This window comes from Mustelus asterias, chromosome 19 (assembly GCF_964213995.1).
Source record: "Mustelus asterias chromosome 19, sMusAst1.hap1.1, whole genome shotgun sequence".
In the NCBI taxonomy this organism is placed as follows: domain Eukaryota; kingdom Metazoa; phylum Chordata; class Chondrichthyes; order Carcharhiniformes; family Triakidae; genus Mustelus; species Mustelus asterias.
This window is the reverse complement of record NC_135819.1, coordinates 46,769,574-46,794,514: the sequence shown is the minus strand read 5'-3', so window position 1 is coordinate 46,794,514 and position 24,941 is coordinate 46,769,574. Positions and strand designations below refer to the sequence as shown.

Genomic DNA, 24,941 nt, shown 5'->3' with positions numbered 1-24,941 from the left:
ATTCCCATCCTACACCTCCCGCATTGTTTTCCTTCTTTAAGACAGTGTTTAAACTCTACCTCTTATTAAGCTTTTGGCTATTTGACCCAACATCTTATGTGGCACGTTGTCACATTTTGTTTCATAATGCTCCTTGGGACATTTTCTTACACTAAAGGCATTATACAAGTATAATGTCCAGTTCTTCAACATCTGTATTTTTTACTTCTAAAGAGCAACGAATCTTGTTCAGAACAGAATAGTGCAGCTAAAAAAAATCTTGCTGTATTGGAGCCTAAATACCTAAGACATAGGCATAATAATCTTATGCCTGCTATTTTAATGCAGGCATTAAACCAGTTTATTATAGCCAACTCTTATTAAAATAGCAGACAAAAACTGTCATAGCCGTGCTTTAAATATTTGTTCACTAAGATCAGGAACAGTCATAAATCATTCTTTGTTGTTGTAAATGATTTCTTCAATCCATTTTAAGTGCTAATCCTGAAGGTCTCAATTCTGTTGAATTGAAATGTAGTGCTTACGCTAGTATAGTAATCCAAGAGATTTTCTGAAGTGTATCTACATTCCACTATTGTTAAGTCTAATTGATCCAGTTCTTGTTTTGCATTGCATGCTTACTGAGCAGCAGATTAGGACAGTTACCACCTTTGAAATTATCATGGGTTTTAAAAGCACCACGTTAAAAATAGTAATAGTAGAATTTAAAAACCCCAATATAATTTTGCCTATAATTAAAAATTAAATTTTAAAATCCACAGGTTGTTATTCAATATTGCTTTTTGGTGTTTCAATTTGATCAAATTTGAAGGTATTTTGAGGTTGTCATGCCCCCTCTGTTTTCACAGAAGTGTGCTGAATTTACAGTGTTCATTTTTGAAACTCCTTTTACATGGTATTAGGAGGGAAGAATTTACAGACGGGAAACTCATCCCCAGATTACATAATCAGTACAGACAAATTCTTACAAATAAATCATCCCCAACCATAAATCTTATATAAACGTAAGTTTTATGTGCTATACTTGATCAGATCTTAACGGGCAGCACGGTGGCACAGCGGTTAGCACTGCTGCCTCACAGCACCAGGGACCTAGGTTCGATTCCCGACTTGGGTCACTGTCTATACGGAGTCTGCCCGTGTCTGTGTGGGTTTCCTCCGGGTACTCCAGTTTCCTCTCAGTCCAAAAGACATGTTCGTTAGTTGCATTGGCCATGCTAAATTCTCCTCCAGTGTACCCGAACAGGCGCCGGAGTGTGGTGACAGTAACTTCATTGCCGTCTTAATGTAAGCCTACTTGTGATGCTAATGAAAATTAAAATAAAATAAAAATAATATCCCATTTTAGATTATCTTATGTAAGTGTGCAGCTTAATATAGAAATGTTAAAATGAAAGTCTTGTCACCAGCTAAATTTAATTCAAAAATGGATGGAGCTCAAGCTGGCCAACTAGAGTCATCTAGTCAATTGCTTTACAAGCATCTGGAATGAACATCTTAGCTGCATTTCTCAGAGTTAATGCAGGGTATTTTGCAATGGGATAATGAAGGCAACTCCATGCAAAATATTGGAGAGTTGTATTAAATTATAAATATGAAAATGTCTTAGGGTCAGCTTGCTCAAGTGAACTCTTCTGTCCAATATGTGTCCCTTAATCATCTACATTCACAATTATTAACTTGGGTATTTTTATCAGTAAAATCTGTGAAATTTGTGAAACAGCCTTTCCTTTCTTGAGGGCAGGGAAGCTGCAGGAAAGGGGAGAAAGTTGAAGAAACGCAGACTTTCAAGTGGGAATGTCAACCAGCTCATGACCAAACAGAAGTCATTGACTGAATAAGTGTGAAGTGGGAAAAACAAGAACATGGATGCAGAAAGCGCTCCTCTGTTTAATTTGTCCTATCATCCAGTTTCTCATTTTATACCAGGATAGGATTAACAATGGAACATTGTGGAATCGTAGACTACCTACAGTGCAGAAGGAGGCCATTCGACCCATTGAGCCTGCACCAACAACAATCCCACCCAGGCCCTATCCCCATAACCCCAAATATTTACCATAATAATCCCCCTGACACTATGGAGCACTTTGGCATGGCCAATCAACCTAACCCACACATTTTTGGATTGTGGGAGGAAACCAGAGCACCTGGAGGAAACCCACACAGACAGGGGGAGAACATGCAGACTCCACACGGACTGTCACCCAAGCCAGGAATCGAACCTGGGTCCCTGGCGCTGCGAGGCAGCACGGTGGCACAGCCAATATGCCACCACAAAGATGCAAAGATTTTCAATGAGGCATTACACAGTCTGTGTCATTTACAAATACATTTATGTGCAATTCGTAATTTAACTCGTCTTTCGAAAAGACTGAGTGGTTGTACTTACCTTGTGCTTCATTGTTATCCGAACCTCTCCAGATTCTACGATATAAAAACAATCAGCTTTCTCTCCCTGAGGGACAAAAACAACTAGTTAAATTTATGCATAGTGAAGGTAAGTTTTATTTATGTTTAAAAAGAGATGGAAATTGGAGTGTTAGAATCATTACCGCGTGAAATCCTTACAGCACAGAAGGCGGTCATTTGATCCATCAAATTCATGCTGGAACTCTTCCCCAATTCCATCCCTTAGTCCTGCAAGTTAACTTCTCTCAGGAAACTGTCCAATTTCCTTCAATAATCATTGATCGTCTCCACTCCCATCACCCTCATGGGCAGCCAGTTTTGGGTCATTGCTAGTTGCTGCATTAAGATATTCTTCCTCACATTCCCCCTATATCACTTATCCAAAACTTTGACTCTGTGCCCCTGGATCTTGTGCCATTGCTAAACAGCACAGCTTTGCTTTGCCTACCTTATTAAATACAATAATCTGGCACACTTTGATCAGATCTCCCCTCAAATCTCTTTGCTCCAAGAAAAACAATCCCAGTTTCTCCAGCCTACCCTTGTAATTAAATTCCCTGGAATTTTTCTGGGAGAGTTATCCTGACATGGAGATCGAGTTAGTATAACAATCTTTGGAGTATTCACACAAAAAGACATTTGGAGTTTAACTCCAAAAGAAATTGGGGGCGATTCTCCCAGCAGCGCAGCGGGCCAGGAGACATAAGCAGAGGCAGTGTAGCGGGCTTCCCGCTGGGTGCCACGGCCGCTGGATTTCTGGCGTCGTCAGCTCCATGACAGAAATCGGCGCAGAGCTGAATAAATTATTATAACGAGCATTTAAATCTCACTAGCGGGCAGCCGATGACCTGACCCGCCAGAGTGAAGGGAGGCCCTGGAGCCCCCCAGGTGGTCAGGGGTAATGGGGGGTGCTCCCTGACACTGCCAGCCTTGCCCCCAGCACTGCCCAAGGGGCAAAGTGGCAATGCCCAGGGGGCACCTTTGCCCTTTCCGCCAGGCATCAAGCAGTGCCAAGGGGGGGGGGGGGGGGGTGACAGAGGGAGGGAGGCCAGCGATCAGCACTGACGATTGGGGTGCAGGGAGGGTTGCCCTGCTTGGGCGGGGGGGGGGGGGGGGGGGGCGCGAAATCAGGGCTGGCCGAGACATGTCTGGGAGGCCAGTGATCGGGAGGCTGGCAAAGCAGGGCTACTGCAGTTGACAGGACAGCACATGCGCAGTGGTCTGCTCAGCACTATGCTGCCAGCCTCTCCAGCGGGAATAGGCCCAGCCCACTGATTTTCACCGTGATTTATGCTACGGCTCTGTGATGCACAGCGTGTGGGAGATTCATTTGGAAAATCCTGCGTGATTTACTCCAGTTTTTACACGAATTCGACACTCAGAATTTTTTTTTGGGAGAATCCCACTATTATGTTTGGTCTCTCCCATGGGATAAAAGTCAGTCAGTCTTGCACCTTTCTCATAACAAAAAAGCAAAGCTAGCTGGAAAGGACCACTCCCACTTTCTTCCAACATCCTGGTAGTTATACCAGATCAGGCAAGTGACTACTCCATTAATGAGCAATGAGTTATGTTAGTTGTGGTGACATGCGAGTTTGGGTAGAGTGAGAGAAAAGGAGAGGGAATGAAGGAAGACTTCAAGTGGGTCCGAAAGCAGAGAGGTGACAATGAATTTGCCGCTAACTGCTCCAACTAATGCAATGGTGAGGAAGGTGGAGAAGACCGCAGAATTTCAAATACACAGCACGGAAAAAAGCACCACTCTAATAGTGCCCTCTTTTCCAGGTGACACATATCCTCTTTCCCTCAAAAAGGCGAGCAGCAGCCTGGTGAGGAGACAGCGGATTGTTTTGATAGGAGCTGGTTGCCACCTTGTCATGAAATACCAGGTTGATTCCTCAATGCCACTGGGGCCAATGACATCACCCCAGTTAAACTGCACACTGACCTCTCTCATAACAATTGGAGTTTCCTGATAATGGAGCTATCATCACATTATTGGCATGGGCGGCACAGTTGGCACAGTGGGTAGCCATTTTTAAAAGGTTCCAAACTTGCAACTCTGTTTCTGGGTTTGCTGGTCTCTCCGAAGCACAAGGCCCCCTCATCTTCTCAAAGAAACATACGTGCGAACAGATTATTAAATTTAGTTTACACTTGGCCATTTCTTCACGACAATCCTGAAATTCAGATTCCAACAGCAAACCAAGAAAAGATGGGTGGTAAAGCACAGACTGCTGTACATGAATATTGACACAGTATCTAGGAACATGCTTTACTCTCCAGTAGACACTGCTGCAGTTATGAAGGTTATCTAACACGGCAGCTCAGAAGGGTGGTTATATTGTGCAATGCATCATTTATTATTTACCAACAGCTGCATTGCACAATATAAACTTGCCCCTGAAAAGGTCGACAGAGTCGAGATTGATTATAGTTCTTGGCACCTACCCACTGCACTTTCCACATATACATCCAAACAAATTCAGACCCCCTCCACCCACGTACACGGGCAACCCACTCATGTACACAAGCAAGCCCTCATTCACGTACATGGGATGCCCCTCCCCAGAGGGGCCCCCCATGGCACTGCTGTCGGGTCAGCGGGGGAGGGGAGGTCCCAATGTGGGGGGAACATATGGCAGGGAAGCCCTTTAATAACATTATAATTTATTTAAATGAGGTCATTTTGTCACTGGCGCGGGGGGTGGGGGTAACGGGGAAAATCTGAAAACTATGGGCGGGATTTTCCAGCTGCACGTGCCCCAAGACTGGAAATTTACACCCAAGTTCAACAGACCTTTAAATGGTCCGTCAAATTTTCCCTGCCACATGTCCTTCCCCCTACGATTCCCAATGGCAGCTGGGACAGGAAAATTTTGCCCAAGATCTTGCCAGCGAGATTCTCATTTTCTGACTTTCACGGGATCAGAGAATCCCTGCAGTGTAGAAGGAGGCCATTCGGCCCATCAAGCCAAACAACAATCCCACCCAGGGTCTGTCCCCGTAACACCACATATTTACCCCTTAATCCCTCGAACCTATGCATCCCGGGACACTAAGGGGCAAATTTGCATGGCCAATGCACCTAACCCACACATGTTGGACTGTGGGGAAAAAACCAGAGCACCTGGAGGAAACCCATGCAGACACGGGGAGAATGTGCAAATTCCACAGAGTCGGTCACCCGAGGCTGGAATTGAACCCGGGACCCTGGCGCTGTGAGGCAGCAGTGCTAATCACTGTGCCACCATATGTTCCCTCACATTAGGATCTCTCCCACTTCCCCCTCGCTGACCCAACAGCAGTGCCGGGGGGGCCCCTCTAGAGAGCTCCATTTGGGAGGGACGTCCCATATATGCGAGTGGGGGATGTTGTACCCATATGGCCATTGGCGCACGCAGCAAATCCAGGCACAAAATCTCGGCAAATGGAACCTTCTCCGAATCTAGGGAATTTTGGAAAATTAAAACTAACACATTCACTATCTCACTAGCTACTTCTCTTCAGACCCTAGGATGACATCTACCAGGACATGGGAATTGTCAGCCTGCAGCTCCAAGAATTTGCTCAGTATCACTTCCCTGCTGATTGCAATTTTCCTGAGTTCTTGAATCCCAATTCCTGATTCACAGCTATTTCTGGGATGTTACTTGTATTCTCTGTCGTGAAGACTGATGTAAAATACCTGATCAATTCCTCTGCCATTTCCTTATTTTCCATTATTAATTCCCCAGACCCAATTTCTATAGAATCACTGCTCACTTTGTTAACTCTTTCAAAAAAACAATACAGAAACTTTTACTATCTGTCTTTTTATTTCCAGTGAGCGTTTTCTCAGACTCATATTTTTTTCCCTCATTAATCTTTTAGCCCGCCTTGAAGACACTTCTTAAAACTGCCTTTTTGACCAAGCTTTTGGTCATCTGACCTAATATCTCTTTACATGGCTTGATGCCATACTTCATTTTATAATGTTGCTATGAAGCAGCATAGCATTTAGGGGCACAGTGGTCAGCACTGCTGCCTGACAGCACCAGGGACATGGGTTCAATTCTGGCCTTGGGTGACTATTTTTGTGTGGAGTTTGCATGTTCTCCCTGTGTTTGCAGGGGTTTCCTCTGGGTGCTCCAGTTTCCTCCCACAATCCAAAGATGTGCAGGTTAAGTTGATTGGCCATGCTAAATTGCCCCATAGTGCCAGGGAGATTAGCAGGGTAAATATGTTGGGTTACAGGGATATGCCCTGGGTGGGATTGTTGTCGGTGCTGTAGGCTCGGTGGGCTGAATGGCCTCCTTCTGCTCTGTAGGGCTTCTATTCGATGATGTTCCATTACATTAAAGGCACTATATAAATACATTATTATTGCTGTCACTGTATAGTTGTGCTACCTTCAGTCAGCTTAGAAGGTGGATTTGTGGTGTCAAGTTGTGCGAGATTTCAGAATGATAAAGCACTACCGAGCTGATTATACCATTCTGGGGAATAAATAGGCCAGGTTAGGTTGCATCAGCCTGACTTGTTCATGGGAAAGCCAAATCCAACTCCACTGGCTTCTACAAGGTCAACTTGTTTAAATAGTAATCATGTGCTCACTTCGCATTTTCAGAAACCCGCAGATTGCTTACTAAGAATGGAAGGGGCTGAGGAGTCAAGAGATTAGCAGTTCTTAAATGGCCGCTCCTCTATTTTAAATCGTATTTGATGTGGCTATGTAAACAGCTGGAATAGAAGATCAAGGGTTCGTGGGAAGAACTGGTTCCCTGTGATGATAAAGCATTGGCTGTTGAAAGAATAAAGATACAAGAGGACACTGATACACGGAGCCACAGGAGGAGGCAGTCGAGAGAATGAATGAAATCCAATGCTGTATTGTGGCACAGGCAAAACACAGCATGTCCAACTTCCCACTCACCTAGCAACACTGCCTGACTCAAAGATCAGCCTTCTGATCTCCTGCTGAGAGGAGTAACTGATCTTCCACTCTCGCAATCCTTAAAGGCTGACACAACAATGCCGACGGGTTTCTCAGCATTAAGTCCACGGAGATGATGCATCCTTCCCCATCCTTTCCAGCAACACCACTCTCCTCCATCGGTTGGGACCCGCAGTATTGTGGGTCCCCTGGACAAGGCCCAAGTTGGGAGGAGCAAGACAACTGAAAGCAGTGCAACACTTGCACACCAATCTGATGTCAAGACTGCGGAGGTGGCCAGCTGTTCTGACTTTTGTACAGTTCTGCCCCACTGGCAGAGTTTTTGCAGAATTGAATCATCATTACTTCTCCAATCTGCAGTTCTGTCCTGCGACAGGAAAGGGGAATACCTCACACTGGAACGACAGACTGACCTGGAGTCAGAAAGCCTGAGTCACCACCCTCCAAACAAACCCAGTGACGGCTACCTAACCAGGAGACTCTCTCTCTGCTCCGAACATACATGAGTGTCTCTAGCTTCCAAATATACCATACCAATATCGCGCGCTTCAATATTGTTTCTTGTAGTCTCGCCAATCAATTGAGTCACAACACCACTCACCGAGCGGACTCCCATAATGCTGCTGCTTCTAACCTCCCATTTACCCAACCCCCAATGCTGGACTTTGGATTGGCCACCTGAGCCTTGAAGCTGCTGACTGTCGCACAGACACCTGCCCGAGTTCCAGTTGTGTTGCCTCTTCCTGCCCCCAGTTCGAGTCAAACAGAAAAGGAAAGCAACATTGAACAATGAAAGGGAGAAGGAAAAAAGACAGGGATGGAAGGAGGGAATGGAGAATTCTAATGTGGCAGAGTGATAGCATTGTCCAACTCTGTACTAACTGTAGTCATGTATACTTCAATCACATAGGACCCAACATGAATAAACTAAATGTTTCTGAAATTGAGCTTGCAAAGCTTGACTGGTAATTTTAACCATGGGACACAAATTCATTGCATTCGCCATATTGTTTAAAATCATAGAATTGTACAGGTAGAAGGCTGCCATATGGTCTATCGTTCCTATGCTAACTCTTTGGTACAGTTATAGAGTCAGAGTCATAGACGTTTACAGCATTGGAACAGGCCCTTTGGCCCAATTTGTCCATGCCGCCTGCTTTTTTTTTTGAAACCACTAAGCTAGTCCCAATTGCCCACATTTGGCCCATATCCCTCTATACCCATCTTACCCAATTAATTCCACTCCCCTGCTTGTTCTTCATAGCCTTGTGATGTTTTTCCCTTTAATTGGTTTTCAACTTCACTTTCTAAAGGTTACTATTAAACCTGTTTCCAGTGCCCATTCAGACAGTGCATTTTAATTTTAGATCGCAACGACTTGCTGTGTAAAAAAAAATTCACATTTGCATGTTTTACAAATGTCACCTCTGGCTCTTTTGCCAATCACCTTAACTCTGTGCCCTCTCGTTACTGCTCCATCTGCAAACAATTTCTCGGTGTTTATTTTACCAGAACCATTTATGACTTTGAACAACTTGATCAAATCTGCTTTTAACCTTCTCAGCTCCGGTTTATCTACATAACTGACTTCTCAAGGGCAATTAGGGAATGGCAATAAATACAAGCCTAGCCAGTGATGCCCAAATCCTATGAATGAATTTTTTAAAAATCCTCATTCCTGGTACCATGCTAGTAAATGTCTTCTGTTCCCTTTTTAAGGCCTTGACATCCTCCCTAAAGCATCTTGCTCCAGCAGAGGCCTAACCCACCTTTTATAAAGGTTTTGTATAACATTCTCGCTTTTATACTCTATTCCTCTATTAATAAAACCAAGGATCCCTTAGGTTTGATTTCTTCCATCCAGTCTTCTCGATTTATCCTGTCACTTTCAATGACTTGGGGACATATATCCACTTTAAAAAACTGTACAAAGAACAACAAGAACAAAGAACAATACAGCACAGGAACAGGCCCTTCGGCCCTCCAAGCCCGCGCCGCTCCCTGGTCCCAACTAGACCATTCTTTTGTATCCCTCCATTCCCACTCCGTTCATGTGGCTATCTAGATAAGTCTTAAACATTCCCAGTGTGTCTGCCTCCACCACCTTGCCCGGCAGCGCATTCCAGGCCCCCACCACCCTCTGCGTAAAATACGTCCTTCTGATATCCGTGTTAAACCTCCCCCCCCCCCTCACCTTGAACCTATGATCCCTCGTGAACGTCACCACCGACCTGAGAAAAAGCTTCCCACTGTTCACCCTATCTATGCCTTTTATAATTTTATACACCTCTATTAGGCCACCCCTCATCCTCCATCTTTCCAGTGAGAACAACCCCAGTTTATCCAATCTCTCCTCATAACTAAGCCCTTCCATACCAGGCAACATCCTGGTAAACCTCCTCTGTACTCTCTCTAAAGCCTCCACGTCCTTCTGGTAGTGTGGCGACCAGAACTGGGCGCAGTACTCCAAATGCAGCCGAACCAACGTTCTATACAACTGCAACATCAGACCCCAACTTTTATACTCTATGCCCCGTCCTATAAAGGCAAGCATGCCATATGCCTTATTCACTACCTTCTCCACCTGTGACGTCACAGGTTTAGTTCATCAAGCCTTTCCTTATTAGCAAAATTCATGACTTCACGGAGATAAAATTAATTTGTCATAGAATCCCTACAGTGCAGAAGGAGGCCATTCGGCCCATCAAGTCTCCACTGACCACAATCCCACCCAGGCCCTATTCCAGCAACCCCACACATTTACCCTAGCTAATCCCCCTGACACTAGGGTCAATTTAGCATGGCCAATCCACCTAACCCACACAGCTTTGGACTGTGGGAGGAAACCGGAGCACCCGGAGGAAACCCATGAAGATACGGGGAGAATGTGCAAACTCCACACAGACAGTGACTGTTATACTAGTAAAGTATTCATTCTTCACAACCATTCAAAAATCTTAATCCTTGGTCAAAATGCTTCAACTACTCAAAATTCAAAACCAAGAACGACAATTATTTAAGTCAATGCCATTTTTTTAAAAACCTTATTCTGCCAATGGTTTGAATTTTTCCATGTTTTGAACTCACTGTGAACAACGTTTGGAATAGTACTTCATGCGACAGAAGGAGGAGAAGAAAAAAAATGATGCTGTACCTGAGCAATGATTTGTTCTTCATCCTTGTACGTTTTGGTTCCAAATACATCAACGACCTTCATCCGTTCCCCTAGCTTGAGATGTGAAAGAATTTCCTGTTATTGGTTGCAACATTTCACACAAGCATGCAGTTAGTTTGAAAAGCAGAATACTGCGGATGCTGGGAATCTGAAATGAAAAGGGAAAAGGCTGAAAATAAATCAGCCGGTTACGGCAGCATCAGAAACAGTTAACATTTCGGGCTCGTGACCCTTCATCAGAACTGGGGGAAGAAAAAAAAAATCACAGGCCTGAAATGTTTACTCTGCTTCTGTCTCCTGACACTGCCAAACATGATGAGTATTTCCAGCATTTTCTCTTTTTATTTATGAAAAGGTTTGGCCTAAATTCTCAATCGATTTGCAAATTATAATATCCAAGTGGGTAAATGTCCTTGCTCATTTATAAAATAAAAAGCATTTATTCCGGAAATCGGCTCTAAGTACTTAGTTACATAATGGAAACAAAAATTTTGGATAGAATGTGTTAGACTGTCTAATTGTTGCTGCAATTTGCTGTTAATCATTTATTAACATTAAAATTTGTGGGAATTCCAAATTTCTTAGCCCTATCAATTTGCACACATTATTAAATAATATATTTACACCGTTAACACAATTTTAAGCTTACAAGGGCAGAATAATAGGTTCAATGTAGCATCCAACACGGAATAACCATGGTAGGATTACAGCACAGAGAGACCACTCAGCCCATTGGTGGCTGAGCTGGCCCAAAAAAAAGAAACTAGCCACTCATTTCAATCCCACTTTCCAACACCTGGTCCGTAACCTTGCAGGCTACAATACTTCAGATCCTGGTATCTTTTCAGCCTCAAACACCAATTCTGGCAGCGAATTCCAGATGCCCATCGCCCTCAGGGTGAAAAAGATTTCCCTCATTTCCCTCTGATCCTTCTACCATTATCTTAAATCTATGCCCCCCTGGTAAGTGGACCTGCCGGACAGGGAAACGGGTCTTGCCTGTCTATCCTATCAAGGTTCCTCATATTTTTGCACACCTCAATTAGTTCACCCCTCAGCTTCCTCTGTTTTAAAGAAAAAAAAACATCAGCGTGTCCAATCTCTCCTCATAGCTTCAATTTTCAAGCCCAGGCAACACAGAGTCCGCGGAAACCCTACTTACTTCTAGTGACTTTAGAAGTGGCAGTGACTTGACAAATTCTTCATACAATCTCCTCTTTCTGGCGTTGTTTTTGACAATAATTCTACGAAACGTTGCCCTGTCCTAGAAAAATGGGTAGCTAGTTATTAATTTATACAATCAAGTTAAATTGCAGAATTATTTTTTCAGTTTTATTAATTTGTATATCTGACTGCTTGTAATGCTTTGATAAAATTCACCAGAAAGTATATTCTTGAGTGTAACGTACTAACGCACCGGTCAGTGATACAACGATGCATTAATACCTTTACCCTATTCAATCCCCTTTCCCAGGTCTTCCCAAACATCTGTCAGCAATGCCCATGTTTAGCCACAAGATGGTGCACAACAGTAGCCTACTGCTCTTGTCCGTCCAAGTCAAAGAGAGTCGAAGTCCCTGTTGCTGAAAGTAAAGTAAGAAGTCTCACAACATCAGGTTAATGTCCAACAGGTTTATTTGGTAGCACAAGCCACAAGCTTTTGGAGCGCTGCCCCTTCATCAGATGAGTGGGACTTCTGTTCACAAACAGGGCACTTGTAGACACAAACTCAATTTACAAAATAACGGTTGGAATGTGAATCTTTACAGGTAATCAAGTCTTAAAGGTACGGACAATGTGAGTGGAGAGTTAAGCACAGGTTAAAGGAGTTGTGTATTGTCTCCAGCCAGGACAGTTAGTGAAATTTTGCAAGCTCAGGCAAGTCGTGGGGGTTACAGATAGTGTGACATGAACCCAAGATCCCGGTTGAGGCCGTCCTCATGTGTGCGGGACTTGGCTATCAGTTTCTGCTCAGCAATTCGGCGTTGTCGTGAAGGCCGCCTTGGCGAACGCTTACCTGAAGATCAGAGGCTGAATGCCCATGACTGCTGAAGTGTTCCCCGACAGGAAGAGAACACTCCTGCCTGGTGATTGTCAAGCGGTGTTAATTCATCCGTTGTTGTAGTGTCTGCATGGTCTCCCCAATGTACCATGCCTCGGGACATCCTTTCCTGTAGCGTATCAGGTAGACAACATTGGCCGAGTTGCAAGAGTATGTACCGTGTACCTGGTAGATGGTGTTCCCGCGTGAGATGATGGCGTCCGTGTCGATGATCCGGCACGTCTTGCAGAGGTTGCTGTGGCAGCGTTGTGAGGTGTCGTGGTCACTGTTCTCCTGAAGGCTGGATAGTTTGCTGCGGACAATGGTCTGTTTGAGGTTGTGCGGTTGTTTGAAGGCAAGTAGGGGTGTGGGGATGGCCTTGGCAAGATGTTCGTCTTCATCGATGACATGTTGAAGGCTCCGGAGAAGATGTCGTAGCTTCTCCGCTCCGGGGAAGTACTGGACGACGAAGGGTACTCTGTCCGCTGTGTCCCGTGTTTGTCTTCTGAGGAGGTTGGTGCGGTTTTTCGTTGTAGCGCATCGGAAGTGTCGATCGATGAGTCGAGCGCCATATTCTGTTCTTATGAGGGCGTCTTTCAGTGTCTGGAGGTGTCTGTTGTGATCCTCCTCATCCGAGCAGATCCTGTGTATACGGAGGGCTTGTCCGTAGGGGATGGCTCCTTTAACGTGTTTAGGGTGGAAGCTGGAGAAGTGGAGCATCGAGAGGTTATCCGTGGGCTTGCGGTACAGTGAAGTGCTGAGGTGACTGTCCTTGATGCAGGAAAGGATGTCCCGAGGCATGATACATTGGGGAGACCATGCAGACGTTAAGACAACGGATGAATGAACACCCCTCGACAATCACCAGGCAGGAGTGTTCTCTTCCTGTTGGGGAACACTTCATCATGGGCATTCAGCTTCTGATCTTCAGGTGAGCGTTCTCCAAGGCGGCCTTCACGACACACAACGACGCAGAATCGCTCAGCAGAAACTGGTAGCCAAGTCCCACACACATGAGGACGGCCTCAACCAGGGTCTTGGGTTCATGTCACACTATCTGTGACCCCCACGACTTGTCTAGGCTTGCAAAATCTCACTAACTGTCCTGGCTGGAGACAATACACACTTCTTTAACCTGTGCTCTCCATAGAACCATAGAAAATTACAGCTCAGAAACAGGCCTTTTGGCCCTTCTTGTCTGTGCCGAACCATTTTATGCCTAGTCCCACTGACCTGCACTTGGACCATATCCCTCCACACCCCTCTCATCCATGAACCCGTCCAAGTTTTTCTTAAATGTTAAAAGTGACCCCGCATTTACCACTTTATCCGGCAGCTCATTCCACACTCCCACCACTCTCTGCGTGAAGAAGCCCCCCCTAATATTCCCTTTAAACTTTTCTCCTTTCACCCTTAACCCATGCCCTCTGGTTCTTTTCTCCCCTAGCCTCAGTGGAAAAAGCCTGCTCGCATTCACTCTATCTATACCCATCAAAATCTTATACACCTCTATCAAATCTCCCCTCAATCTTCTACGCTCCAGGGAATAAAGTCCCAACCTATTCAATCTCTCTCTGTAACTCAGCTTCTCAAGTCCCGGCAACATCCTTGTGAACCTTCTCTGCACTCTTTCAATCTTATTTACATCCTTCCTGTAACTAGGTGACCAAAACTGTACACAATACTCCAAATTCGGCCTCACCAATGCCTTATATAACCTTACCATAACACTCCAACTTTTATACTCGATACTCCGATTTATAAAGGCCAATGTCCCAAAGGCACCCTTTACGACCCTATCCACCTGTGACGTCACTTTTAGGGAATTCTGTACCTGTATTCCCAGATCCCTCTGTTCAACTGCACTCTTCAGAGTCCTACCATTTACCCTGTACGTTCTACTTTGATTTGTCCTTCCAAAGTGCAATATCTCACACTTGTCTGCGTTAAATTCCATTTGCCATTTTTCAGCCCATTTTTCTAGTTGGTCCAAATCCCTCTGCAAGCTTTGAAAACCTTCCTCACTGTCCACTACACCTCCAATCTTTGTATCATCTCCACTCACATTGTCTGTACCTTGAAGACTTGATTACCTGTAAAAACTCGAATTCCAACCATTATCTTGTAAATTGAGTTTGTGTCTATATATGCCCTGTTTGTGAACACAACTCCCACTCACCTGATGAAGGGGCAGTGCTTCGAAAGCGTGTGGCTTATGCTACCAAATAAACCTGTTGGACTTTAACCTGTTGTTGTGAGACTTCTTGCTGTGCTTACCCCAGTCCAACGCCGGCATCTCCACATCATGGCTGAAAGTAAATACAGTACTGAATAGATATCATTGCCACAAAGGTAGTCACCTCAAAGTTTGATCTTTCAAGCCCTGAGCATGAGTACCAACGCGCTCATAGCAGCAAGATGATATTAGTTGAAGTTTCTATGAAACTTAACTGTAACTATAGTCATTATCTTTCCTTGCCCTTAATGTCTTGGCTTTTTGTTGTCACAATTGCCCATTCTCTCATACTCCGCCATCTCACTTCTGGGGACTGGCTAAGTTTGGTTGAAGTCCAATGACGGTAGCATATCTCTAAAAATGGTTTCCCCTCCGACCCAGTTACACTCACTGAGGTCTTTGGCCCTGACGTTTGGTTCATTTAACATACTGGGTGGCACGGTGGCACAGTGGTTAGCACTGCTGCCTCACAGCACCAGGGACCCAGGTCAGTTCTGGCCTTGATTGCTGTCTGTGTGGAGTTTGCATGTTCTCCCCAGTGTCTGCAGGGTTTCTGCCGGGTGCTCCGGTTTCCTCCAATAGTCCAAAGACGTGCAGGTTAGGTTGATTGGCTATGGTAAATTGGCCCTAGTGTGTGGGGGTTTAGCAGGGTAAATGTGTGCTTTACAGGAATAGGGTCTGGGTGGGATTGTGGTCGGTGCAGACTCGATGGGCCGAATGGCCTCCTTCTGTATTGTAGGGATTCTATGTTGCTACTCATGGAGATATCAGTATACATAATCGTTTTCATGTTTGACTATCTATCCACTTCGTTATCGCCTCTAGCTTGGTCTGGAAGTCACACACCTCTTTGACATGGACATATTGTCATTGTCACTGGCTCAAAATTGTTACTTCCCTACCAAACATCATTCTGGAAGCAACATCAGGTTAAATAGTTAAGTGGTTACAGGAGAAAGTCCACCAGAGATAGTCAAAACATGTGACTTTCTATGGTTAACTACATTCATAGGGGGAGAAGTAAAACTATTCTACAGCCACATCAATACAGTCAGATTACCCACCTTACACCAAGTTACAGTTAAATCAGAGTTTCAGTGTTCAGGATGTAAAATGTATGGGAGAGAGTTGTAAAATATATTGAGCATTTTAGGGCCAGTCAAATCATTATCTGAGAATATTTTTCCAAAATCTTTCAATACTCATCCTATTCCACTGGGCTTATTTTTTAATATTCATTCTTGGGATGTGGGCATTGCTGGCTCGGTCAGTATATATTGTCCATCCCTAATTGCCCAAGAGAAGTTGAGACATCTCCTTGAACTGTAGTGCAGGTACACTCAGTGCTGTTAGGAAGGGAGTTCCAGAATTTTGACCCAGCAACAGTGAAGGAAAGGCACCATAGTTCCATGTTAGGATGGTATGTGGTTTGGAGAGGAACCTCCAGGTACTGGTGTTCCCATGCATCTGCTTCTCTTGTTCTTCTAGGTGGCAAAGGTCAGGGGTTTGGAAGGTGATGTCGAAGGAGCTTTGGTGAGTTGCTGCAGTGCATCTTGTAGATGATATACATTGCTGCCACTGAGAGTCAGTGGTGGAGGGAGTGAATATTTGTGGATGCTGTGCCAATCAAGCAGGCTGCTTTGTCCAGCATGGTGTCAAGCTTTTTGAGTCTTGGAGCTGCACTCATCCAGGCGAGTATTCCGTCACACTCCTGACTTGTGCCTTCTAGATGGTGGACAGGCTTTGGGGAGTCAGGGGGTGAGTTACTCTCTGCAGGATTCCCAGCCTCTAACTTGCTCTTGTAGCCACAGTATTTATATGGCTGGTCCAGTTCAGTTTCTGGTCAATGATAAACCCCAGGATGTGGATAGTGGGACTAATACCATTGAAAGTCATGGGGTGATGGTTAGATTCTCCCTTGATGGAGATGGTCATTGCATGGCACTTGTGTAGCACGATTGTTACTTGTCATTTATCAGTCCAAGCCTGAATGTTGTCCAGGTCTTGCTGCATCGGGACATGAACTGCTTCAGTATCTGAGTCGTCGTGAATATCATGCAGTCATCAGTGAACCTCCCCACTTCTGACCTTATGGTGGAGGGACGTTGAAGCAGCTGAAGACAGTTGGGCCTAAATTTCAATTCCACAAGTAAGTGTTTTCAGATAAGTGACTATTAAAAACCACTTGGGATTTTCAATGTCTCATGCATTAGTTTCTCATTTCAACTGCACTGACTGGACAACATATAACGTATTCATTTATAATATCCAAGTTCCCCAACACTTACCAGACCCCATAGTGCTCCATTAGAGGTAGCAACGATGGTAGCTGCTCTGGGAGTATTGTACATCAAGGCCAGCTCACCAAAGCTACCGCGATTATCATAGGCCCCAACGCACCTTTGCAATCCATCCACATTGACAAATATATCATATGTCCCCCTGTAAAACATAAACATTCATTGTTTAAATAAAAACATCCTCATACTTTATGAATAGCAACCCTGCTAACCCTCAATTTAAATCCAATCGGCATTTGGAATTAAGAATGTAGGATCAATGTTGGTTCCAAATCGTGAACAGTGCATCAAATTGGGCCTGGAAGGACTGAGAGTTTTTTTAAAATCCAGTGTTCTTTGATTTGATTTGTCACATGTATTAGTATACAGTGAAAAGTATTGTTTCTTGCACGCTATACAAAGCATACTGTACATAGAGAAGGAAAGGAGAGAGTGCAGAATGTAGCGTTACAGTCATAGTTCGGGTGTAGAGAAAGATCAATTTAATACGAGGTAGGTCCATCCAAAAGTCTGATGGCAGCAGGGAAGAAGCTGTTCTCAAGTCGGTTGGTATGTGGCCTCAGACTTTTGTATCTTTTTCCCAGCAGAAAAAGATGGAAGAGAGTATGTCCAGGATGCGTGGGGTCCTTGATATGCTGGCTGCTTTGCCGAGGCAGCAGGAAGTGTAGACAGTGTGAATGGAAGGGAGGCTGGTTTGAGTGATGGATTGGGCTTCGTTCACAGCCCTTTGTAGTTTCTTGCAGTCTTGGGCAGAGCAGGAGCCAAGTTGTGATACAACCAGAAAGAATGCTTTCTATGGTGCATCTGTAGGAGTTGGTGAGAGTTGTAGCGGACATGCCAAATTTCCTTAATCTCCTGAGAAAGAAGAGGCGTTGTGGGCTTTCTTAACTATAGTGTCGGCATGGGGGGACCAGTTCTTCAGAGGGGCCTCAAGATGGAGCTGCCTCCACAGTCCCGAAACTTGCAGCAACAGCACTCCGCTTAGTCTAACTGCTTTCAGAGCTTCCTCTGAATGGACTGACAGTCTCAGGAACCCACCCACCATCCTTAATCTGATGGCAGAAGCAGACAATTAGGAGGCTCTCTCCCACAGGATCACGCCAGTGGGCGCACACTCAGCAATCGTGGAGCTGGGAACCTGGAAATGGTCCCGGTCTGAGAACTCAAAATTTGTTTTTTTTTAAAAAACAGCATTACTGGCTGGGCCAGCATTTATCCCCCAACCCTGATTATGTTCGAGAAGGTGGTGGTGAGCTGCCTTTTTAAACCACTGCAGTCCATGTGGTGTAGGCACACCCACAGTGCTGTTAGGAAGGGAGCAGGGCCAGGAAGAGAAATCACGGGCCTGTTTCTCTCTCCTTTAACACCCACCCTCAATCAAACATGACATTTTTTTCCCCCTTTTCAAGATTCGCTAAACACACACAGGAAGATCCTAGTAAATTGAATTTAAATTCAAAATTTACATCTTGTAAAAATTACACTTAGCACATCAGATGTGCAAGTTTCAAGAATCATTTCAAATATTATACATGTTCAAAGGTATCCCAACGTAAAGTAAATTTATCACTCATCGTTGGTTACAAATATTGTCCAATATATGCGCAGCATGGGTTATTGATGTTGAGAGCTGCAACAATGTAATGCAGTATGTGTGTGCATCCTCCCACTGCAACTATTAAACAAGCCCGAGAGTACAAATTTCATTTTAATAGCATCGTGCAATATTATTACTGTGACAGGAGAACATCCCCATTATTTATGACACTGTTCAGACAATAACACTGACTTTGGTGACTGCCTCAGCTTCGATCTGTGCATTCGAACCTACGTACACATTGACAGCAAACTCATATTTGGAGGACAGTTTCAATAACTGTAATCCAGATTGCAAGGAAACCTTTCAGCTTGTGTTTTATATATTTTGATTATCTATTCCGAATAGAACAGAAAAACCATCTGCATGCCACAGCTCTCATTATTGGAGAGTTGTTGAAGGAAAGGGGAGCTGGAGTGAGTGAGGGGAGGGAACAGCCCCATTCACTTGCTGCTGCCTAAGCTCCCTCCTCCGCCACTGGACACACTGACACAGCATTTGCTCACCTCGCTCAAGATAAGTCTGTATCACTAGAAATGAACTTCCTGTTCTCTCAAAGTAGCTCATGCCGCGGATGTGGACAACAGCCAGGTCCAGCCTGTTGCAAAGCTGAGTAGCAGCTCCCCTGGGTCTGCTCCAGCTGCTACTTCTCATTCACCTCTGAAAGCTTTTACAGATGCACCATAGAAAGCATACTTTCTGGTTGTATCACAGCTTGGTATGGCTCCTGTTCTGCCCAAGACCACAAGAAACTACAAAGGGTCGTGAATGTAGCCCAATCCATCATGCAAACCAGCCTCCCATCCATTGACTCTGTCTACACTTCCCTCTGCCTCGGCAAAGCAGCCAGCATAATTAAGGACGACCACGCACCCCAGACACTCTCTCTGCCACCTTCTTCCATCGGGAAAAAGATAGAAAAGTCTGAGGTCACGTACCAACCGACTCAAGAACAGCTTCTTCCCTGCTGCCATCGGAATTTTGAATGGACCTACCTTGCACTAAATTGATCTTTCTCTACACCCTAGCTATGAGTGTAACACTACATTCTGCACTCTCTCCTTTCCTTCTCTAGGAATGGTATGCTTTGTCTGTGTAATGCGCAAGAAACAATACTTTTCACAGCATGCTAGTACATGTGACAATAATAAATCAGAAGCAAGATGTTGTCACGAATTGTTCAGTGCGGCTGAAAGACTCCGGTATGATGGCCAGTGGGAACGGCCAGTATAACGGCTTTGGCTCCTCCATTCACAGGTTCCCCTTTTCCCACCCAGACTGCTCCTCCAATCATAGATTCTGTCTCTGGAGGAGTGACAAGACTGGGAGAGAGGGAAGCTGTGATTGGAGGAGCTAGAGCAATGACTAACTTCAGCACTGAATGTACATGGACTTGTCTGGTCTCATTGATTTCCGCAGATTACATTCCACAGCTCTGAGCAACTTAAAGGGAAGATAACACAAAAGCTTCAAAAGAAACTCTCGCTCATATCTGCGGATCTGTCCACACATCCGTTCATTTCTTTCTCATGCATCAAAATGAATTGCAATGCCAGACAGTCTTTACAGAGCGATCAGCAAGACAGCGAGAGGAACAGACAGCACCGCACTCCGCAGAACTACTGGAAAACCAGCTTGGTGAACAAATCATCAGGAATAAAAGAACAAAAAGGAAGAAATTGCATAAATCCAGTGGCCTCAAGCTCCACTGGATGGCAGCAATGTGCATTGTATCAATGGCCTAGACGGACCTATTTTGTACCGTGCACAATTATTTCCACAATTTGAACAATGTTACACGGACACGGTGTAATTACAGTTCCTTACAGTAACACTATTAAAATAGAGAATGGTGGCTCACACACGCAGCTGCTCCCAGCAATGACGATCCCGTCTCTGCAGGCACTTTTTTCAGAAGCAGGCCATGCCAGACCAAGCATTTCCTCCACTTCCAGTACCCACCTCGAGGATGAAAAGTCAGGACTATGGCTGGGAAAGACTTTTCTCTCCAAGCTCTCTGGCACTCTGTGCACAGAAAATCTGGCATTGTTGTTTGCGGCATCACATTGGCAGGGCGGAGCCTGATCGAGCTGGCAAAGCTGGCTCCACAGAGATCGGGTGTCCTTTTAAAATAAGGGGAAACCCCCCCCTCCCACAACACAAGCACTGGGGCAAACCCCCCCCCCCCCATACCCCCCTCCAATTGGAGCTCCCCAGAGGGCCTGCGCCTGGCACTGCCACCCTGCCTGGGTGGCAGTCCCTCACTCTCTCTTCCCCCCCCAACCCCGCAGCTATACTTACTTTTGCACCCACAGCAGGTTCCCCTCAACTGTAGTAAACTTTGCCGACATATTTAAATGAGGCTCCCGCCCTTTATTTTGGGTGGGAACCTCGTTACATCACCAGCAAGGGGCAGGGAAAATCTGAGAACGAGATCTTGATGCCAAGATTCTCGTTCCTGCCGTCTCACAGGATTTTCCACCAGCATCGCTAATTTCACCCGCAGCGAACACTGGCACAAAATCCCAGCCTCAGAAGTTCAGCAAAATGAGTAAACCCTTCGTTCAATGCTATTAAAAATGGCCCATCAGAAAAACCAAGAGGATTAAAAATACAACAATTAAAAGCACTGGAGCTGTGTAATGAATGCCATTGTTAATGCAACAATCTTTTTGCCAGAAGAAATTAATATTCTAATATTGCAGAGCCAAAACCTTTGTAAATGTTAGGAACTGCAAACTCTTGCAAAGAGGGAAGATTATTAGACGGCCGCGCATTTAATTTCTCTCATATTTCCTGAAAAATAGTGAAGACTGAAGAGTCAGGTACTTTTGAAAGTAAAAATTCATTTCACACATTGAAGTGAATTATAGCAAGAGTAAAAGTGCATTAGGTATTTACAGCACCATTTAAATAAATAATCATGGCAGTTACCAATTAATTACCTGGTTCAGGGTTGCAGCAATACTCAAGATATGTGGATATTTATACTGACCCACTAGGGAGTTTCAAGGCCATTATATTATTTAGCTTTAGCTGCCACCAGAACCTGCATCAGTTCTCTGAAATTTAAGCTGGGTGACAGAATTATAACTCAACTGACTTATATAATGATAGACAACAGGAAGGAAACGCAAGACGACAGCATCAGAAAAATGCTCAAGTTCATGATCCACGTTCCCCATTCGCAAGTCACTGGGAGCCCAAGGTTAGATCATTGCCACGAAAATGATGCAAGTTTCCTTCCTCAAATGGGAGTCTGCTATTATAGGTATTGCCACTGAAGTTGATGCTCGGTTAATCCTACAAGGTTAGCATTAACAAGAGAATGATAACATTTGGGATTTTTACTTACGGTCTGGGCACTTTTAAAAATTAGGCTGCTGGTCCAAGATGCTATCCAGCTTCAACTCTCAAAGGTTTTTGGGCGGCATGGTGGCACAGTGATTGGCGCTGCTGCCTCACAGCGCCACGGACCCGGGTTCAATTCCAGGCTCAGGTGACTGTGTGGAGTTTGCATGTTCTCCCCATGTCTGCGTGGGTTTTCTCTGAGTGCTCCAGTTTCATCCGGGTGCTGCAGTTTCCTCCCACGGTCCAAATATGTGTTGGTTAGGTGGATTAGCCAAGCTAAGTGTGCAGGGCTATGGGGATAGGGCGGGCTTGGGTAAGGTGGTCTTATAAGTTCATAGGATATAAGCACAGAATTAGGCCATTCGGCCCATCGAGTCCGCTCCACCATTCAATCACGGCTGATATGCTCCTCATCACCATTTTTCTGCCTTCTCCCCATAACTCTTCAACTCATCACCAATTAAAGATCTGTCTAACTCCTCCTTAACTTTACTCACTGTCCCAGCATCCACCGCACTTTGGGGTAGTGAATTGCACAGATTCACGACCCTTTGGGAGAAGTAGTTTCTCCTCAGCTCGGTTTCAAATTTGCTACCCCTTATCCTGAGATTATGACCTTTTGTCCTAGAATGCCCCACAAGAGGAAGCATCTGCTCCACGTCTACTTTATCAATACCTTTTATCATCTTGTAAACCTCAATTTCATCTCCCCTCATTCTTCTAAATTCCAGAGAGTATAGGCTTAAACTGTTCAATCTCTCTTCACATGACAAACCCCTCATCTCTGGAATCAATCGAGTGAACCTCCTCTGAACTGCCTCCAATGTCTCTCGGAGAGTCAGCGCAGACTCAAGGGGCCGAATGGCCTCTTTCTGCACTGTAGGGATTCTATGGTTCTATGATGTACAAGTGATTTGAGGAATGTTAAGATATTTTCTGGATGGAAGCCAGGCAGGAATAGTCATGAAACTGCATGTTTACAAAGTATGCTCTATTTGAGACAATGGGATGTGGTATTGAATGCATTCCCAAGTAGTTGGCATTTCAGTGTTAGAATGATGCATATTCATTATATGTAGATTCAGAAAAGCAACCAGTATAATTAAGAACTCCACGCACCCCGGACATTCTCTCCTCCACCTTCTTCCATCAGGAAAAAGATACAAAAATCTGAGGATACGTACCAACCGACTCAAGAACAACTTCTTCCCTGCTGACATCAAACTTTTGAATGGACCTACCTCGCATTAAGTTGATCTTTCTCTACACCCTACTATGATTGTAACACTACATTCTGGACTCTCTCCTTTCCTTCTCAAAGTATGGTATGCTTTGTCTGTATAGTGCGCAAGAAACAATACTTTTCACTGTATACCAATACACGTGACAATAATAAATCAAATCGAATTGTGTGTGTATTTTCGACCACTGTGGACCATGTGGATATAGACATATAATGATAGGGAGAGTCAACCAGAAATAGGCATGGGCTAAAGAATGACAGTGAACCCATGTGACCTTGGTGCTTAAAAGTATTTCTAGTTAGGGTTGTTAGCCTACAAATCATGCCTGCCTCATGCTACAACGAGTACAAGAACTAGGTGCATCTCACAGGAAAATGTGTTTTCGGTCCATTCAAATATTTCAAGTAAAACAGATCAGGACTGCAATCGTGCCTCATGACTTCATCAGGTTACTGCACCTTCTGTGAGTCTCCAGCAAGACAGAAGGTGGCGTGTGACAGCATGCAAGAGATCAGAGCATCCAGTACACAAAATGGGTCATTTGAGACTGCCTGCTCAAGCAGTCATTCAGTGAGATATTGTGTAGACTAAATTGCAGCTGAGAAAATTTGTAGTGCCTGCATTTTCCTCTGCAGTCAAATCCCAAGCCAGGTAGCCTCAGTTAATAACCCTAAAACATCACAATGCAATACGGAAACTGGTCAGAAAATGAAATGGAATTGAGAAAGATTCTTACCTTTCAATCACATAGAAGTTATCCCCATCATCCCCTTGATCAATGACATGTTCACCAACTTTGACGTGCATTTCGAACATGGCATCCAACAGCTGAAACATTTGTTCCTGTAAAAGGCAGTGGGCATCAGCTACTGCAAGCACTAACATGGTATTCCATGTTTGCAAATGACTCAGCAAATTGAAAAACAGCACATTTCTACATTTGTACCTTGGCAGCTAGGCGAGGCAGCAGCTGGACACAGCTCCAATTTTATAGCACACTGTGTTAAAACTGAACGGTGGTGCAAGATCCACACCGATGGATCAAGCTCTAACTGACAGGCTGGCAATTCCGAGAATACCAGGGGTGGGGGCACTAGAGTCCTGGGCCCACTAGTGAAATGTAAATACTCATTGTAATATTTAAATCACGCGGAGCTGATGATGCCGGAAATCCAGCGGCCGGAGGCGTGCGCCCAGCAGGATGCCCGCTAAATGAGCTCCATTCAAGTCTGCAGCCAGCCAGGAGAATCTCCCCCGTGGTAATTCAATTAATTTCTCAATTTCATTTTCAGATGCAAGAGGAGGTCCTTAGTGGCCATGAATTGATCCCTTAAGGGGCACAACTGACCCATGGGCATGGAAGTATCCTGACATCAGAGGCAGAATACCCAATGGGGCAGGCAAGCAGCACAAAACCCAATTTTATGCCCCCCTTCCCTTTCTCCCCCACCATCCGTCACCCCATCTTCAAAGGAGCATTAAATTTCAACCACAGACTCTGTCAAGGGGCTGGTAAAGGGAGGAAGAGTGAAAATATAAACAGAGATGGGTTTTAAAAATATGGATCCTGTGAATTTGCCACTCTTTCAACATACTCTTCATGTCATAGGTTGCATGTCCCTCTCCAGACCAATCTGCTCATTTTAAAG

General features: G+C 44.7%; 1 protein-coding gene across 2 annotated transcripts in view; it reads right to left on the bottom strand.

The window, feature by feature from the left end:
• LOC144507571 (cAMP-dependent protein kinase type II-beta regulatory subunit-like) overlaps positions 1-24,941 on the bottom strand; it is a 99,723-nt gene that overhangs the window by 6,939 nt on the left and 67,843 nt on the right. Inside the window, exons 5-9 of one of the 2 annotated variants that reach the window (XM_078234719.1) lie at positions 24,029-24,135; positions 17,089-17,242; positions 11,686-11,787; positions 10,503-10,577; positions 2,393-2,458 (exon numbers count right to left, since the gene is read on the bottom strand). In XM_078234719.1, the coding sequence (XP_078090845.1) occupies positions 2,393-2,458; positions 10,503-10,577; positions 11,686-11,787; positions 17,089-17,242; positions 24,029-24,135 (504 nt within the window). Of the gene's footprint in view, positions 1-2,392; positions 2,459-10,502; positions 10,599-11,685; positions 11,788-17,088; positions 17,243-24,028; positions 24,136-24,941 lie in introns of both variants that reach the window. The other variant, XM_078234718.1, reaches the window with a different exon arrangement.